We start from the raw sequence: 19704 nt of genomic DNA on the forward strand, positions 1-19704 counted from the left end.
AGTCATTTTATTAGCAAGTCAGGCTCTAATCCCAGCAGCTGTATTGCTTTAGTTGTGCAATTAACACAGTATAATCTGCAGGAAATCAACTGCTCCCTATTCAAGTGTTTCAAGTAAATTAACTGATCAAATGTTACAGCTTTTCCCTGTGCTCCTGGATTTTGGCCATGGCTTTGATTACTGATTATTGTAATTCCCACAGGTGGATTTTTCGTTTGAAGAAAATATCTTCTCTTGTGTTTATGTATTCATGGGCGTGTGTGTGTGCGCGTGTGTGTATGTATGTGTGTGTGTTCTGCAACTGTAAATTTGAAGTGGGCGTGGGTGTTTCCTGCCCTTAAAGTAATTAAATTTTTTGCCAAGGAATTACATCAATGAAACCTGAGACTGAAATATGTATCCGGTGTTTCATGTGTTCTAGTACTTTTATCGCCAGATTAATCATTATCTTGGGCAAACACGACTTGACTTTTTTTTTCCCCATTGCTAAGTTGTGTATTACTTAAAATCCATTTTTTGTATGTTACCAAGTTAGCAACCCTAGAAAACAACTGGCAGCTGATTTTCTCTATTATCGAAAATGTTCGGCTGCCTTGGGAGGTGCAGCCTTCCTTCCTGCTGTAGACCTTGCCACTTCGTGCAGTGAATTGCTTCTGAGGAAAGCAGTTATTCAAATGTGATCTGAAGAATGTCACCTTTTGTAATTTTTGTTTTGTGTCAAATGTATGTTTCAGGACTACTTCACAGACTTAATCACTAACGAGAGCATTAATTACTTCAAAATGTCTAAGAGAATGTATCCCCATAGGCCCGTTATGATGGTGATCAGCCACGCTGCGCCCCACGGCCCCGAGGACTCAGCCCCACAGTTTTCTAAACTGTACCCCAATGCTTCCCAACACATGTAAGTAAAAAACTCAACTCAGCGACCTGCCGAACGTGCCTTTCCCTTTTCTCCTCATCCCACTCCTCTCCTTTACCCCGTTTCCTTCCACCCTGCGTATCCACAAGGCTTTCTTCATGAAAGAATAACTTAAGAGCAGACCACGGAACAGGCAGAGCCGCTGAGCCTGAAAGAAAGCGCCTTATCTGGGTGGTTTGAGGAGGAATCAAATTTCCAGCATTTACAAGTAGCGAAATAGAAAGGAAGAGATGCACATAGAGTGAATGGGGGCAAGTTTTGCAAGAGTTTCCTTTCGTTGTCTTAAATAATATTCGTGTGTCTGATCTAATAATAATGATGATCAAATAGTATGCTTTTCATAGCTGCACAGTGGGGACCTCTGGTCTGGTTATAGAAACATGGATTTATTTTCCAGGCGAATACCGTAGCAGCTTTGCTGCAGACGTGCAATTAGAATTCCTGCAGAAGGCAGCTTGAGTGGCTTGCCCAAGAGGGCTTCTCAGGTCACAGCTTTAAAATAACCTGATTTTTTTTTTAAAGAGGCAGGAGTCTTGGAGATGGGAGGTGGGAAGGCACAAGGGAGAGGGCTGATGGCGTGGAGGGATGAGACAGAACAAAGAGCTGTCGTGTGCCCACAATTCTCACCAGCCAAAGGTGGAAAAATCTGGATGCTTTGGCAGCAAAGAACATGATTTTGTTGTTCACTCAGTTGACACCATTTCTTCCTAAGTTTTGCCATCAATATCCAGTTTTCCACACAGAGCAGTGGAGTTGGCTCTGTGTCTGCTGAAAGCCTGACCATTAGGGAGACAGGGAACAGAAAATTGGTATCTGTTTCCTATATTGTGAAACCTCCAAAATTGGTTCTTAATCTATTTGTACTTAAATATCATCTCTTTTCATCCACACTGGTTATTAGCCAAGATTCCAGGCAGAAAGAACCTTACGAAAATAGGTAAGTAACTATGCAGGCTTTCTAGTTGCCGGTCACTATACATCCCTAGAGAAGTTTTTATAAAATGTTCTTTTTTTTTTGAGACAGAGTCTTGCTCTGTAACCCAGGCTGGAGTGCAGTGGTGCAATCTTGGCTCACTGCAACCTCCGCCTCCTGGGTTCAAACAATTCTCCCACCTCAGGCTTCTGAGGAGCTGGGACTACAGGCACACGCCACCACAACTGGCTAATTTTTTGTATTTTTAGTAGAGACGCAGTTCCACCATGTTGGCCAGGCTGGTCTCCAACTCCCCTGACCTCAAGTGATCCACCCACCTCGGCCTCCCAAAGTGCTGGGATTACAGGCATGAGCCACCGCACCCAGCCTTATAAAATATTTTTATTTGTACCTTAATGTAACTAATTGACTTATGACTCCTGGTCAGTGGTACACAGATCATCTCTATGTTATCATGTGACTTAGACCAGAAAGAAGGAGGCCAGAGCTGACTCAGGACAAGAACTAACAATATGAAGCCAGGGTGGGTTACCTACTGAGCATGCCCAGGAACTCAGAGGATGGAAGTGTTTTAATGCACAAAATATCATCAACAAATCATGAAGGTTGCCCCAGCACCTGGGAATATAGCTGGGATAAGCCATTATGTTTTGGAGTCAACTCCATGGGTGGATATTTAAGCTTCTGAAGATCTTCCGCTATATACAACTCTGCGAGTAAATTCATGAATGAAGCCCATGTGTGACAAGTGGCTCTCCATTATAGCTCACTTACAAATTTAGTAGCCAACTGATTCAATGAAAGGAAAAAGTCCTGCGGGCTTTTTCAATACCGCTTAACCCCCCCGTTCCCATTTCTGTTGAATCAGAAATCACTTTACCTATCTTTGTTGCATTAGCAGAAACCCAGCCTAAGGTGACTTCCTATAACTGTCAACTTTACAGATGTTCCCTCAAGCTGGAGGAGAAGGGGTTGACAAAACAGAGTGTTTTATGGCTCCTTAAAAGTCAGCCTGCCTTTGAAGCTTTGAGGCAAGGTCCTAAGCCTGCAGGAAAATCAGCCTCAGGTCAAGAGTTTATAAGAGCTCAGTTGCATGGATTCAATACTGCATGAGGGGAGGAGCCTGCAGAGTTCTCAGGGTCTCAGCAATAGCTTTTTGAAAAACATCTCTGTGCTGGCCAGGCGCGGTGGCTCACGCCTGTAATCTCAGCACTTTGGGAGGCCGAGGCAGGCGGATCACGAGGTCAAGAGATCAAGACCATCTTGGCTAACACTGTGAAACACTGTCTCTACTAAAAATACAAAAAAAAAATAAAAATTAGCCAGGCGTGGTGGTGGGCGCCTGTAGTCCCAGCTACTCAGGAGGCTGAGGCAGGAGAATGGCATGAACCCGGGAGGCGGAGCTTGCAGTGAGCCGAGATCGCACCACTGCACTCCAGCCTCGGTGACAGAGCAAGACTCTGTCTTAAAAAAAAAAACAAAGAAAAGAAAAGAAAAACGTCTCTGATTCCAGTAATTAAAAATTCTATTTCATTCCACGATTATTTATCAGTGCCACATGTGACACTATGCAGCCCAGCAGGGATATAGATAAGCATGAGGAAGACACAGTTGCTAACATTTAAGGACTGATCAACTAAGACAGGGGTTGGCACACTGGTACCCACAGTCCAAACCTAGCTTGCCACCAGTTTTTGTTAACAAAATGTTATTGACACACAGCCATGCTCATTCATTTATGTATTGTCTGTGGCTGCTTTCACAATACAACAGCCAAGTCGAGTAGTTGTGTCAGATACCATACAGCCTGGAAATACTATCTCATCCTCGATAAAGTAACTTTGCCCCAACCTCTGCTCTAGGGGCAGGATGGGCAAATGTCCCAATGGCAATATCACCAATAGGGCCAGAAGTGACAAGCACAGAGCAGACGTTCGCAGGGCTGTGGAGCGGGGAGGGAGAAGCCTTCATATCTTTGAAGGAAACCAGGAAAACTTCATGGACCAAGGCTTCAAAGTGGGCCTCAAAAGATGGGTAAAATTTCTGCAGATAATTGTTTAGAGATTGGGTTTCAGGAAGAGAATATGGCAAGGACACGTGGTCACTGTATAAGGGAGGCAATCTAAGATGTGTCCTAGAAACTGGAGAATGGGCTACAAAGAAAGCAGCACTAAGGAACAATGCTGCAGAGGGAAACTGTTGCAGAATATTGAGGGTGTCAGTGAGTTTGTATGTAACTGCAAGCAGAGAGTCACTGGAGGTTGGGTAGTAACAAAATAGGGGGTGGCTAAGACATTTCCACATGCAAATAGATTCAGTAGTTCCTTTTTAGTTCAAATGAACCTTCTATTGCCCTGATTAGTGATTCTATAAAGTAAAATCTACACAGTGCAGAGGGTGGCCTTAGAGACTAACGAGCCTGGTTTCCTGCCTCAGCTGCCCTCACTAAGTGTAGGGGTGCTTTCTTTAATCTCTGGAAACCTCCACTGTCTCATCTGTAAAATGGAGCTAATACTAACACCTTGATGTGATGTCATGAAGAGAAATTAAGAGAGGCAGTGTAGGTAAAGTCCCCACATAGAGCCTGGGACATACAAGCCACTTCATAAGTGTCAATTCTTATTGATCCTTTTTATTAAGAAACTACCAATATTCTATCATTCTGGACCTACAAAAGGGCAATTTCATATGGCTCAACTTAAGGTTTAGGGGAAGCAGTGAGAGAAATGACAACTTGATGCTTGTCCATTGTGACATGACAGACCTCTTGACAAGCTAAGACTCCCATTGTGATGAGCCTGTCACACCTGGCCATTCCAATGGAACAGACAGGGTAAGGACCAATCTGGACTGTGTTATCTTTTCCAGGTGCAAGTATATGCTATGGGTAAGTGCCAGTTTGGAGAACTCCCTTAGCCACAGGAAATGAAAATTCATGTGGTTGGTTGAAGGATTCAGCTTCTCTTTGCTGCTAATCCTTGGGTTTTGTGCACCTAGAATGTGGTCTCCTGCAGGCCCTGAAAGCCTTGAATTCCTGGCATCTTTGCTGTGAAGGTCTCCCTGGCTGCTGCTGGAGGAAGGGGCTGGAAGGAGTGAGTGTGTGCACAGGTTCAGAATTCAGTCTTCAGACAAAAGGAGTGAGATAAATTGAAGACAAGCTGCCAATGGTAGTGCATGGAACTGCTCAATGACCAGCTTCCTTAGCGAAAACATTAGCAACACATTCAGGCAAAGGGATGCGAGAAGTTAAGTACTTTGCAGAAATATTTGGCAGGCCCTGCAAACACTGAGCGAGAAACCATAGGTTCTCCCCAATTGCAGGGATGCAAGTAACGTGAACACTTTCCTTTCGGTCTTCTTCCTTGGTGGTCAGGCATCATCCGGATCACTTTCATCTGGCATCAGGTTATAACTACCTGACCCTCTCAGACTGAGGTGGATGTATCATCTTTCCAAGGTGTTTGCCTTTCCCAACAAAGAGAGGAAGCCAGTTCGCTATTGGCCCGTTAGCTTTACAAACGGATGGTAGAGCTTATGCTTACCAAGGAAGAGTTAAAGGGGATTATCGACCACTTGTTGACAGGGAAAATAGTTTAATCAAACTGTAACTCAGCTACTCATGGCCACTGAGAAATCTGAGAAAGCCTCTGTCATAATAACACACATAATAATCCTAGTATTAGAAAGCCCTGCGCTCTGGCTAAGACTCTACTATACTTTTCAGTAACTTATTTCCCCAGAATCTCCATAGGGATGCAATTCCTTCACCCCTGCTTTAAGTTACTTCTCTCTCCTCGCCTCAGTGATGGCATCATATACACCTGTGGACAAAAGCCGTGACAGGGAAGGAGATGCCATTTATGTCCCTGGTGATTCTATAGGAAACTAAGGGACCTCCTTATCACCCTTCTATGAACTATGCCCCTGTCAGCTTTAAAAATTTGTTGTTGTTATTCCAATTTTTTTTTTTTTTTTTTGAGATGGAGTTTCACTCTTGTTGCCCAGGCTGGAGTGCAATGGCACAATCTTGGCTCACCACAACCTCTGCCTCCCAGGTTCAAACCATTCTCCTGCCTCAGCCTCCTGAGTAGCTGGAATTACAGGCATGCGCCACCACGCTCGGCTAATTTTGTATTTTTAGTGGAAACGGGTTTTCTCCATGTTGGTCAGGCTGGTCTTGAACTCCTGACCTCAGGTGATCTGCCCGCCTCAGGCTCCCAAAGTGCTGGGATTACAGGCGTGAGCCAGCACACCTGGCCTGTTATTCCAATTTAACAGTTCTTTCTTCCCATACCTGTAAATGTGTGTGACTGTGTGTGTGTGCATGTACACTCACACACACACAAATACACAAGTTCAAGTGAAATCTAAATGCTTGGTAAAACAGTCCATATGCACTAATTTGCAAGAGTTGTTGTGAAGGTAGAGCTTTTGAAAAAACATAGGCTGTCAAAGGAAAAACTCCCTCTGTGTAAGCCACAGGACAAAGGTTTTGAAACACCTTTGTTATCTAAAGCTGGAAAGAAATGTCTTGCCTTAAAAGAATTTGCACATTCGTACCTCTTTCCACAAATACGTGAAAGGACGTGCTTTTGAAGATAAGAAAAGTTTAAATTCTACAAAAAAAAAAAAATCTGATTTGGGCAGAACTCATTGCTCCCTTTTCTCTGTTTCTACCTTGTTCTTCTCTGGGTGGATCATTTACTACTTATACTGTCAGCGTTGGTGTTGCTTGTTTACTTAGATCCCTGAAGTCGAGTTGCACAACTCCAGGGTGCATTCAAATAAAATATCATGTGAATGATGCCCGGGAGTTTTGCAGGTAGCTTTGTCCTGAAGACAGGGACAAAAATGTTTCATCTCTTTACCTCCCAGTGCCTGGTGGACATGACTTTGGACAAAGTAGTTGCACAATTCATTGTTGCTTAGCAAATGAACAAATATGTTCACCTCACTAAATAGTTGACATGAAAACATTTTAAAAATAGTATCAAGATATTTAAACAGTCGATTTTATGAATTTAAAAGACACCTAGAGATACTACAATTCCATAGTTTTTTAGATTAAAAAACAAAGACCCAAAGTCTATATTTTTTAAAGGAAGGCCCAGATGGTTTTGTGAAGGTCATGTGAGTATTTAGGGACAAAACTAGAGCTGAAACTCAATTCTCTTGGCCCCAGGTGATCTTCTCACTCCACCAGACTTACTCAGTTCACATCACAGTCACAATTCAGATTAGAGCTATAAACAATTCTATCCATTTGCACAATTCTAACTGGTGTTTCTAACTTCATTAAAAGACTCTGAATTATTTTTCTTATATACCTCTAATCAAGATCATTTGGTATTATCCTGCATATGTTCAAATGTTACCTATCTACAGATATTTGAACTTAGGTGGGGAATATCTCCACAAAGTCCATTAAGTAAGTTCAGTTTTAGTGAAAACTGAGATGGTGCAGCTTGGGAGATTAAGTGTAGAATTTCCAATGTAATGCTTTGAATGTGTACCTTAAATCTGTATCACTGGCTTATTCTGGGAATTGAAGTCTTATTTCATTTCTCAGAGAATGATGGTTCTGCTACCAGTAATCTTTAAGGGTTAGATCATTAGGGTTTTTTGTTTGTTTGAGACTAAATAAATGAAGAAAACACATGTTAGATACAAAACAGTAGAAATATATTAATTTTCACTGGAGCGACACCAAAGGCCATCGACATTAAAAATGAACTCCTAAGTTCTTTGCAATTCCCCAGGTACAGATTTAATATACAACACATGCATCTCTTGAAACTCTTTCTTTGCTAGTAAGAATTATTCTCCTGAAATACCCACCTGTCAAAAAGAAAGGTAACCTTATTGATTTTTAGAATTCTTATTTCTGTCGTGTCAGTAAGCAATACCGGAAAGAAAATCAAACACTCAGGAGAATTGGCATGATGGTGAAGGTTGAGCTTAAAAGTACAGTGGACTCAAGTATCCATGATCCAGCGTACTGAGCAATAAATCCAAATGAGCAGTGACCACAGGAAAACAATATGCAGGGAGGCCTCGCTGGGAAAAGCTAAACTTTTATATATGGGAATAGTCTATGGAGGATTACAGGGATGTTTTCTTGGGGGTATAAGGTCTGGAGTGTGCAGTACTGGGTGAAGCCCTTATCTAACACGCAACAGAAAGGTCTTCCCAGGTTAGGCACACGTGACTCTACCTCCAACACAGAATTTTTTTTTTAAGAAAGCAACAGAAATTTGCAAATGATAGTCTGGTCTTTTGTCCTCTCAATTTTAAAGCAAATAACCAGTATTGTGTTATCTACCTTTTCATGGATGCATCCAGCGTGCCTAGAAGGGCCAGACTTTATTCTGTATTTGCAACAAAAGTAGACCCAGCAACTGATGGGAAGATACCTGATTGGGAAGCAGAAGCAGCTGGTATTTTAAATCAGGATGAAAGCTAAGATTTTAGGACTCACTTTTGATAGGAAGAAAGGGTATATCAATTTTCCTTTTAATGAGTGGGATTTTTGAGGTACTTTGTGGGGCCTCTGGTTCAAGACTGTGGCCAGTGTGGTGTTGTAGGAGGGGCACTGATGGAGAGCTATCCCGGTGCATTATTTCTGAGCCACCTCTGTGCACTTTACTTCCTCATTTGTAACATGGGACTAATGTGCCCTGCTGAGTCCTCAGAGTTGCTGCAACAATCAAATGAGCTATTAAGGGATAAGCTCTTTTCCAGCTACCTATGAGAATGGGTATGATATGGTCCCAGAATTTGCTCTCTAGAGCCACAGAAATCTCTTAACCCCTACAAGAACTCTTTAAAGTTGTTATCCCCATTATATAGATGAGGAAACTGAGACTTAGACAAAAAGTTGTCCAAGATCACATAATATTAAGGAACAGAGCTGGGATGAATATTTGAGTCTAATTCCAAAACATTCTGGAATAACTCAATATGTGGTTTTCCATTTCTCCCAAAAACAGGTACCTGCTTTTTTCAGTGGCTTGTGTTCCAGCTGACAGCTCCAGGGCCTGTTTGAATAATTCGAAGGCAATCCTTAGTCAGGAAAGCAAGCTTTAATTATCACTGGGGAACAGAAGGCCGCATCTTCGAGGAATTTGGCAGACCTCAGCAGGGGGCAACCACAGGCCTTTGGCAAAAGATCACTTTTCAACAACATTGTCAATTCCAGTGACCCCAGACCTTCCACCTGCAGGTCCCTGAACAGCTGCTGTTCTGTGGGAAGCAGTGGCAGTCTGTCTTCCTTTAAAAGGCACATGCACACTCTGTCCCTGCTGCCTGCTGAGATCCCACCTGGGACCTCATCCCCAGAGCTGGGGGTCATCTCCCATATCAAGAAATTAAGAAAAATAAGGGGGGGCAGGAGAGGACAGCTTTGACAACAGTCCCTGAACTTTCCCTTTTAATATAAGCCAGATTTAACATATGTCATTCTGTAAATCCGGGAGTCCAATTTGAGGCTTGTAATTTGCTGCAAGCTTCCCTGTTCCTCCAAGTGGGGTGGAGCTATGCCAAGCACATCAAGGTAACTGGTGGAAGATATAATTTCCCCACTGTGAGCCTGCATTTCAGTTCCCTATTGTAATTTTTATTTGTGTTGAGGTTTTGTGGTTTTAAAAAAGTCAACCAGATTTATTTTTAAATTAACCCAGCCCAACATCAAAGGCAATAAGTAGAGGATGTTTAGGTATTATAAAGAAACCCTGTGTAATCTGTTATAGCTGTATTCTTTTTCAGGGCATGTAATGGTAAATGGTTAGGGGCCTTTCACAACCAACTTTCTATATTTCTCTGACCTCGGACTACCCTCATGGGCAAAAAACCCTTTTTGAGGGGATTTAGTAGCCCCTCTCTCCTCCTCCTCAACCTCTTAATCTAATCCTGTTTGTAACGCAACATGCTGCATGAAGAATACGAAACATGGGCTTAAGTCCCTCCCCACTTCCCTTATGACTGTGGTTTACTTTTAGATATGAAGAACTCTTTCAGGCCAAAAAAAAAAAGGTGGGGGACCATTTGGTTAACGAACCATTTTCTTTGGTAGGCAGGAGAAAGTTTATATTGAAAGTTTATCTTAAGGATGACAGGTCATACCTGAAGGGTTTGTTTTGGAATACTATGGATTTTTTCTAACCCAAATAATTACAAGAGAGTTCCTTGTTTATTGGCTCATGGAGGAAATTCAAGTGCCTCTGTTCTAGGCATTTTAAGTGCTCTGTATATATGGTGGTTGTTCCTCAAAACAGCTTTGGGTTTGTTTTTTGTTGTTTGTTGTTAGTGGTGGTTTTTTGAGATAGAGTCTCGCTCTGTTACCCAGGCTGGAGTGCAGTGGCACAATCTCGGCTCACTGCACCCTCCACCTCTCTGGTTCAAAAGATTCTCCTGCCTCAGCCTCCTGAGTAGCTGGGATTACAGGCGCCCGCCGCCATGCCCAGCTAATTTTTGTATTTTTAGTAGAGACGGGATTTCACCATGTTGGCCAGGCTGGTCTCGAACTCCTGACCTCAGGTGATTCACCCGCCTGGGCCTTCCAAAATGCTGGGATTACAGGCGTGAGCCACCATGGCTGGCCCAAAACAGCTTTTTAAGAAAAGTGCTATTAACCCCATTTACAGATGAGCACATTTGAGCCACACCCTCTTTTCCACGCTCTAAATCTTGTCTCTTTCTTTAAACATGAGTTACTTATACTTCTGAGCATAACTGAGACACTTTTAGAGACAGTGTCTTCTAAGCTCAATGTTATATTATTTGTGCTGCTGTGCTTCTACTGGGTAACCAGCACCCATCCTGGTCACCAGGGTAACTTTGTCAACCAAGAAGGCCAAGGATCCCAAACCAGCATTTTCTACTATCAAAAGAGAGGTTCTGCAAATCCACTGGCAGGAGAGAATATATAATAGCAGGTGGCATTTATATGACCCAGTGTGCATGGCAGTGTCCCAGCGTATCACCGTGAATCTCAGAAACTCCAGGCTTTCCCCATGGGAAATCCACACCACCACAGAACCAGTGGAGGACTCGGTCAAGACTCCTGAAATCAAAGAACTCACAGTGACTGATTCTTTCCCTAGTTTTATAATATAAATAATGGCATGGGGTCACATTCAGCCGTCATTATCCACAACATTTCACTGATGGGATCCTCCTCAGACAGAGATTGGGAATCAGATTTCTCGGTCACATAAACTGTTGCTCATTCTGTGAGGCTGCCTATTTGTAAAGTTGTGGTTCTTATTAAAAGCAATCTCAGACGTAGGAAGCACCCCTCACTTCCCTTCTCATTCATTTTGTTAAAGCAAATGGGCTTTGGAATTCAGGCCTGTTTCTACCACTTACTAATGTTGTTAATTTGGAGGAGTTCCTCAACTTTGCCAAGGCTTGATTTTCTCTGCTGTAAAGAGGGAATAATAAACCTACTTTACAGAGCAGCTGAGACAATTAGGTGAGTTAATATATATAAAATGGTTTGCACAATACCCAACACATATTAAACTCTCACTCAGTTTTTAATATTAACCTCTATGTGCTTAATAACATTGAAGAAGAAGATTCAAGTAGATTATAGTCTGTTAAAGAGTTCAAATATAAATAAATAATTCCCAGGGTGAGAATTGCCATAGCATAGATATGTTACGTACCCATGGCAGAGCATGAGGTGGCAGCATCTAATGGTTGAGGGAGTTGGGTGAGACATCAAGAGAAGGTGACATATTTTTTTGAGTACCCAGTGGAAGGCATGGGATACCATGTGGATCTCTGCAGTAGATTAAATATAGACTTGAACTAACCTATCCTGGAACAATAGGACAATTTCCTTGTGGCTTACAGAAATTATTCCCTGCACCTATATTGATTTGTTTATTAAATGAATAGCTTTATTGGTAAACATGTATATTGCGGAAGTAGATTTGGTTATCATTCCCACAAGTCCAATTAAAGTAATGGCATCTATATAAAAAACTCATAAAAACTAGATATGTAAGTAATCAATAAAATACTCTTCTCAAGTATTCAGGAGAAAAAAATGTGTTGAAATGATGATTCATCATTCCACATAATGTATTTGTGACTACATTTAATAGCCTCATTAGCAATAAAATTTTTATGAGTTAACATCATATGAGAATATTCCCTTGTACCTTACCGAGACTTTATCTGTAGATTTGTAACATAACCATAATCATCTTGGTATGTTTCTTACACATTTTATTCAGTGAACCCAAATGAACTTCTAATTACATGTTCAGCTGCCAGTCATGGTTTTATATGTTTGAATATATATACCTTCAGAGGATATTTGCTGTTTGGGGTGGTAAAGACTTCATCTTCTTATAAATGCAAACAGAAGATAGTTGGAAGAGGAAAATGTTTTAGCAGTGTCTCAATTATCTCTCCTTAATGATTATTTCACAACCTTGAGATATTTTCCTAAAAGACTAAGTAAGAAATATATAGTAAGATTCCTTTCTGGATATTTTCAGAACTCCTAGTTATAACTATGCACCAAATATGGATAAACACTGGATTATGCAGTACACAGGACCAATGCTGCCCATCCACATGGAATTTACAAACATTCTACAGCGCAAAAGGCTCCAGACTTTGATGTCAGTGGATGATTCTGTGGAGAGGGTAAGCACATGAACCTACCTCAGTGATAGTTTTTGGCCCAGCTTCCTTTGTGTAGACTGATTCTTGCCAATCCTGTTTGGTTTTTTCCCCTTCATTTTCCAGCATCATTTTGAGAGAGAAAGAAAGAGAGAGAGTATGTGTTTAGTGGCTTAATCATCCCTCCCTTATCTTGTCCTCATTCCATCTACCTCTCCAGGGTTGGTTTCTTATGGAGCCAGTAAAAAAGAGGAGAGAAAAATCAAATCAGCGTAGATCAGGGGCCACATCCTCAAAGGCAATAAAGAATGATGGAGCTTGTGCTGAACTTGAACTTTAAGTTAAGGGCCCCATCTAAAGAACAGCAATTACTCAGCTCCAGCTAAATTTTGCCATGTAGAAATGTGGATCAAGTATCAGCAGGTCTTCTGACTTTTTTAAAGAAGCCAGAAACACAAAAAATTTTATTTGAAATTTTCTGAACTTTGAAACATAGTATAAGCCAAACAAGACATGCCTCAGGCTGGATTTAACTGGATCAGGCTCAGAAGCAGCCTGTTTTTAACCCTTGGTAATTAGATATGTGATGATAATTTTAACAATGGATTTTCAAAGTACAACCTATAAAGTTTGATGGTAGAGGTTGTTGTGTGGGGTGTTTTTGTTTTTGTTCTACCAAACAAGCAAACAAAAAGCCTAAAAGTAGAATGTGCTAGATCCCAAAAAGTTACGTTTCAACTTTACCATTGGACCTTTCCCTCCCAGACTGTAAGCAAATAGAAAATGTGGATAATGTTATTAAAGCAACTCTTGCCTTTTAAAAATAACAGGAAAAAGATTTGGGGGCAATTGTGGCAACACTATTGAGCATCATCTTATACCAGCACAATTGATTCTGACTTGTTCCTTTGCTGTATTTCAGCTGTATAACATGCTCGTGGAGACGGGGGAGCTGGAGAATACTTACATCATTTACACCGCCGACCATGGTTACCATATTGGGCAGTTTGGACTGGTCAAGGGGAAATCCATGCCATATGACTTTGATATTCGTGTGCCTTTTTTTATTCGTGGTCCAAGTGTAGAACCAGGATCAATGTACGTATTTCTCTGTTTGCAACATTCAACTGTCATACCTCATGTGTGTCTAAGATAATTCAATTACCAGTCTCAGTATCTGGTTTCCTTTCATCCAAAACAAAAAAGGATGTGTGTAGGTTGGTTAATTTTGAAGATGAAAACCTTTTCCTCCCTGCCACATCTTAAATTAGCTCAAGTATACTACTTAAAGAGAAAGGAAAAATAAGTGTATCAATGACTAATTCTCTCAAATTGACTGGAATCCATGTCTTTTTGGTCTGTGTGCACAGACAGGATGTGATCTTCTGGGATATCACCCTTCTTCAAATCAGAGATACGCTGTCATTTAAAAAAAAAACTGACACCATCCTTTTAGTGTTTAACTTTTAAAAATTATTCCGAAAGAAATGTTTTTAAAAGATAAATTTTTAAAAGCTGGCTTTTCTGTTAAAGGAAAAAGAGCTAAAGGACTAGGCTGCTATTTCTGTCACTGTAGGCAGGTCACTGCTTCTCTTTGCATCTCTATTTTCCCATCATGAAATGGCCTTGCCTATTTTCCCATCATAAAATGGCCTTGTCAATCATCTCAGGATGTTTTGAATAAAATGGGATTGCATCCATGAAAGAATTATGGAAAGACTAAAAGAAAAAGTGGAAGTAGAATCCAGAAGCTGGAATGGCCCTTGAAAAGCATCTAGCCTGGACCCCTGATGTAACAGTGAAGCTAGGCAGACAGCGTCAGTGCCCCTCTCAGATCCCTGATTCTGGAAGTGGTGGCAGTGGGGCCCAGAGCCCAGATGTTCTGAATCTCCCCCGTGTACCTCATGTGCTGCTGCATCATACTACATCCTGGAGAGAGGGCAATTGAAGTAAGAAAGGTTTCTTTGAAGAATGTTATTGTGCTTCCTAAGATTATTAGAAACACCCTGGGAATTGTCAGATCTATATCTAGAAGGCTTTATGTTTTAAGGACTAGATAGCATAGATTGAATTCAACTGTAAAAATTGTACATCCTTTTTCAAAATATTGATTTTAAAGCTCTTGTTCAACGGAAAAGTTATGGACTATTGGGTTTTAAGCAAAAGTATGCTTGCTGCAAAAACCATGTATCAGGCTGCATCTTGCCTGGTGATGTGGTCAGAACACAGGGGTGCAGGCATCTCTCCAGCCTGACCCTGGCAAGATTCAGTTAATCTTGCTCAGTGCCATTGCTGTGATCACACACCCACCCTTGCCACACAACTACCCATGCGTAGGAGACCAGATGAGAGGGTGAGAAGAGTTGAAGGCCAATGAGTCACTGCTGTAGAAAAAGCAGCCCTAAGTGCCACCTTCCCCTGGCATTGGATCTCAGCCATCACCGTGTGCCCCTTTACAGAGTCCCACAGATCGTTCTCAACATTGACTTGGCCCCCACGATCCTGGATATTGCTGGGCTCGACACACCTCCTGATGTGGACGGCAAGTCTGTCCTCAAACTTCTGGACCCAGAAAAGCCAGGTAACAGGTGCGTCACTGTTCCTCCTCTCAGCCAGCCCCAAACACACTGAGCTCCAGCTGGTGCCCAGAGCCAGCCAGCAGCTGAAGACATGGAGGCAGAATATGCCTTGCCCACAAGGATCACCCCAAGCTGAGCATTTCTCAGCTGCTTGTGAATAGCATATTGATGGAGATGCACTCATGGTCTGTGGGAAGTGAGAGGTGTTTCTTTAAATAAGCTGTTAGCACAGATCCGTTTGGAAAAACGTCCAGATGCCAACAGTAAATATTATCATTTTGCTTTCAGGTTTCGAACAAACAAGAAGGCCAAAATTTGGCGTGATACATTCCTAGTGGAAAGAGGGTAATTATTGGTTCCTGGGGTGCTTCTGGGAACCAGTCCTAGTGGGCAGCTTTCCCTGCTATTTTTTTTCTCCTTATTTTTGTTTACTAAGCATGCAGATTTCGTAAACCTAGTCACAAGATTGAATGGTTTGCTGCTTATTCTGTAGTGGTCAATAGAGTAATAATTGCTGGATCAGAATTGTAAAGAATAACCCTCAAGTTGGTTAATTGGTACAAAAACACAGTTAGATAGAAGTTATAGAATTTGATAGTATAGTTGGGACATTATCATTAACAATAATTTATGTATATTTTAAAATAGCTAGAAGTGAAGAATTGCAATATTCCCAACACAAGGAAAAGATAAATGAGATGATGAATATCCTAATTATCTTGATTTGATCATTACACATTGTAGACTGGTATCCATATATCACACGTACCCCCAAAATATGTACAATTGTGATATATCAATTTTTAAAATACGAAAAAAGCAAGAGAATGATGACTCCACATCCCCCGAAAAGAATAAATTCTCATAAGCTTGGACCAAAGCCTTTATCATGGGCGTAGGTTTACTGTTGCATTTCTCAGTGCTGGTTTCTAATCAGACCAGTGGATTGAGTTTCTCTACCATCCTCCCCACGTTCTTCTCTAAGCTGCCTCCAAGCCTCACCCGGCACACTTCTTCCTTCTTCCTACTTCCTACTTCTTTTCCTTGTGTGCCTTTCCTAGTTTTAAATAGATACATGTATGCCATTGTAATTATTTCCATTGTCACTTCTGGGTTTCCCCTTTTGGTTCATTAATGCCCATAGCCTTGTTTTTCTCTGTACATAAATTAGGAGAGAGAAAATATTTATATAATTTTTTTAGCAAAAGGAACTTTGAGCGTGTAAAATGAAACACGTATGCCCAAATTTTGAAATTAATGCTTTTGGGAAGAACGAATCTTTTCCTGACCTCTCATCTTCATCCTACCCAGTTTGTCATTTTCATAAAGGACCCATCAAATGTTGAACTCCTGTAGACAGAGCTTTAACATCTATTTCTTGCTGTTTAAAGAATGTGGAGTCATGTGACAGGGTAAAAAAAAACAAAGGGGGCAGGACTCAGGGACCGTAATTCAGATCACTTCTCACGTACGAAGCTTTTCCCTTTTTGTCGAAGCAAATTTCTACGTAAGAAGGAAGAATCCAGCAAGAATATCCAACAGTCAAATCACTTGCCCAAATACGAACGGGTCAAAGAACTGTGCCAGCAGGCCAGGTACCAGACAGCCTGTGAACAACCGGGGCAGGTGAGTGATGCAGGCTTTCTTTACCACCACTCATGTGCTTCTCCATCTCTAATTTAGAAAATTATCCACATATAAAAGAATGTACATTTGTGTATAAATAAGCTTTTCCTAGGGGCCTTGAGGGCAAGCTCATTGAGACACCTCTCCGCGCGGACAGAATTACATAACTGGTTCAGGCTGGGCCTCCCCATTACTACTTGGGCTCCCTCCAGTTAAAAAAGATGATGATCTCAGAGAAAGTTCTATGCCAAAAGACACTGGTTTCCTCTGAGGAGAAGATTCCTGTTATAGTCCCTGTTAACTAGTCACTGAAGAGTTGCCAAAAGGCTGCTTAGTCAAAGCACAGGTACGTGCTGAGCCTCTTGGCAGTGAACCACCCCAAGAGACATGATGGGGCCTTCACCCTAGGCTAAAGTCGGATGTCATCTTACCCCCAGTAGAGGACAGAGCCTGTGACCAGGCTCTTGAGGAATGAGAAGAGAAACCATACTCTGTTTGTTTATTGTTCCTACTTCTGCTCACAAAGATCCTGGCATGAAATATTTCATTAGAATAGATCCTCTTCGTTAGTAGAAATATTACTATAGACCCCAGAGCTACCCAGAATATCAGTTATTATCAGTAAGAATAAAAGAAATACTGTGTGATGAATCAACATTGCTTTTAAAGAAAGTGAGTACGTATGAATTTAAACCAGTTTAAAACCATTGATTTTAAATGCCCTTGATTGAAATGTATGCTAGCTAAAAGAAAATGCTGTGTCATGACAAGAGGAACTGAACTTTGGCCCAAATCATTGCAGCTGAGAACAAAATCAGAGGAAAGTGAAAAATACTAACACATAGTGAGCATTTGTCTTACGTCAAGCACGGTACGCAGGATTTTGTAGCATTTACTCAATTTAATCCTCACATCTGTAGAGTGAGGTGGGCATTGGCATCTCCATTTTACAAATGGGCAGCTGGGATTCAAACAGGAGTTGTCTGATTCAAAAACTCAGGCCACTTGCTGCCTTCCAAGGTAAGTTACAATAACCAGGTGAAGAGAAGTTCAAATCTGTGAGTCTTTTTTAACTTAACTGACCTCTAGATATCCACACAATTCACCAACACCAGTTCAAGATGTCAGGCTCATGGAATGAGTAGGTAACAAAGTTATTATTAAAATGGCCTCACTCATTATACGCTTATTATATGGTATCTAGCTTGTTGAATAGACATTCATAATAAACAACTTGATCCTTATACCCTGCATTTCCTCATGCTTTCTTGTACACAGGATCCCTTTGAAATAGAAGAGGATAGGGGGGGAGAGCTGTTGAAGGAAGGGCTAAAACTAAGCCTTCACTACATTCTAGTACATCTTAATTTTCAAGTGTTTAGTGGAGAAAAGCTGAGACCTATTCATTATATTTTAATTTGAAGTCTTCAAATCTTTCTTATGAAAGCTCCAAATACTATTATGAATAAAACCTCAGAATTGTTTTGTAGCTCTAAGATGATTTTTATGAGCTAGCCTCAATAGACTAATTTACTTTTATTCAGGAGTTGCAAAAGTTACAAACTTAATTTTGCTTTTTCATATTTTTTGAACTTGTTTTGGCCACATGAAATGCTTTCATATCTGGAATTTTCTTCCACTGTTTCATTTCTCTGTGAATCAGTCTGAATTTAGATCCATTATGTGGATATATGAGAACGTCAGCAATGGTCTCTTTTAGAAAGGCCTGAATTCGTGGAACAAAGAATTAGGCTATGCCCTGATGGTGATTTCTTTCTATAGAATTTCTTTACATTGGGCCTGAGTGAGCTTTAGAAGTGAAGACCTGGAGAGTATTTCTGATTGTCTCTAGCTTCAGTGTATCCACAGCACTAGTGAATTGTTACTCTAATCCCGAACCAGCAGGATCAGCATCCCTGAGAGTTTGTCAGAAATGCAAATTCTCTGGCTATTGCAGACCTTCTGAATCAGAACCCCTAGGGGTGAAGCCCAGCAATCTGTGTGTTAACAAGTCCTCCAGGTGACTCTGATGCTCCCTAAAGTTTGAGAAGCACTATTCTAACCCACGATTATGTTTACTGGTGGCCCTCAAACCATAGCTTAGGAATCTAAGAACTTCAAGAAAATTTTGAGCCTTAATCTTTAAAGCAGTTATTGAATCTGTGGGTCAAACCTGATAGCTGTGTTGTGTGTTGTTGTTTTGTTTTGTTTGGGACAGGGTTTTACTCTGTCACCCAGGCGGGAGTGCAGTGGCGTGATCATGGCCCACTGCAGCCTCGCCCTCCTGGGCTCAGGTGATCCTCCTACCTCAGCCTCCTGAGTAGCTAGGACTACAGGCACACACCACCATGCTCGACTAATTTTTGTGCTTTTTTAGAGATGGGGTTTTGCCATGGTGCCCAGGCTGATCTGGAACTCCAGGACTCAAGTGATCCACCCACCTTGACCTCCCAAAGTGCTGGGATTACAGGAGTGAGCCTCCATGCCCAGGCAGCTCTGTTGTGTTCTATCGACTTTTTATATCTTGGCCTTTTGCTCTTTCTTTCTGGCTACTTTGAAGATTATCTGTTTTTGGCGACAGTATCCCTGCCTTTAAAAAAGGAAAAAGAAAATTCAGAATAATGACACTGAATTGTTCAGGTTTGAGGTGGCAGCGGAGGCTAGAACTGACCTGCTGGGAATCTGCTCTCTCTCGATGTCCCTCCTGGCATGCACCCTGCTTCTTTTCCTCTTAACAAGGTGAATGGCCTTCATTCCAAGGCAACACAGTCAGGTTTTGACCCTCCATGGGGAACAAAGGGAAAATCAGCATGACTAGCCCCATTCTCTTCACTCTTAATCCCAGAGATAGTGAATGCCCCCCTCCTACCACATCTTTGTGCCGGGTCACCTAAAGGTTGTTTGGTGGAGTCAATTTGGGTGCATGAGGTAAGTCAACAGAGAAAAGAGATCCAAAGGTTGGGGTTAGAATATTGGCCACCACCACTTTCTAGTTGTGTCTTCTC

At 41.5% G+C, this 19704-nt stretch overlaps 1 protein-coding gene across 12 annotated transcripts in view; it reads left to right on the forward strand.

Moving 5' to 3' along the window:
- Positions 1-19704, forward strand: part of SULF1 (sulfatase 1) — a 193716-nt gene that overhangs the window by 121677 nt on the left and 52335 nt on the right. For 11 of the 12 annotated variants that reach the window (XM_003311746.6, XM_003311747.6, XM_024345182.3 and 8 more), the window contains 6 exons: positions 735-904; positions 12368-12518; positions 13417-13592; positions 14954-15082; positions 15362-15418; positions 16570-16699. In XM_003311746.6, the coding sequence (XP_003311794.4) occupies positions 735-904; positions 12368-12518; positions 13417-13592; positions 14954-15082; positions 15362-15418; positions 16570-16699 (813 nt within the window). Of the gene's footprint in view, positions 1-734; positions 905-4617; positions 4744-12367; positions 12519-13416; positions 13593-14953; positions 15083-15361; positions 15419-16569; positions 16700-19704 lie in introns of those variants that run through there. The other variant, XM_016959548.4, reaches the window with a different exon arrangement.

The sequence above is a fragment of the Pan troglodytes genome, chromosome 7 (assembly GCF_028858775.2).
Source record: "Pan troglodytes isolate AG18354 chromosome 7, NHGRI_mPanTro3-v2.0_pri, whole genome shotgun sequence".
Lineage (NCBI taxonomy): Eukaryota > Metazoa > Chordata > Mammalia > Primates > Hominidae > Pan > Pan troglodytes.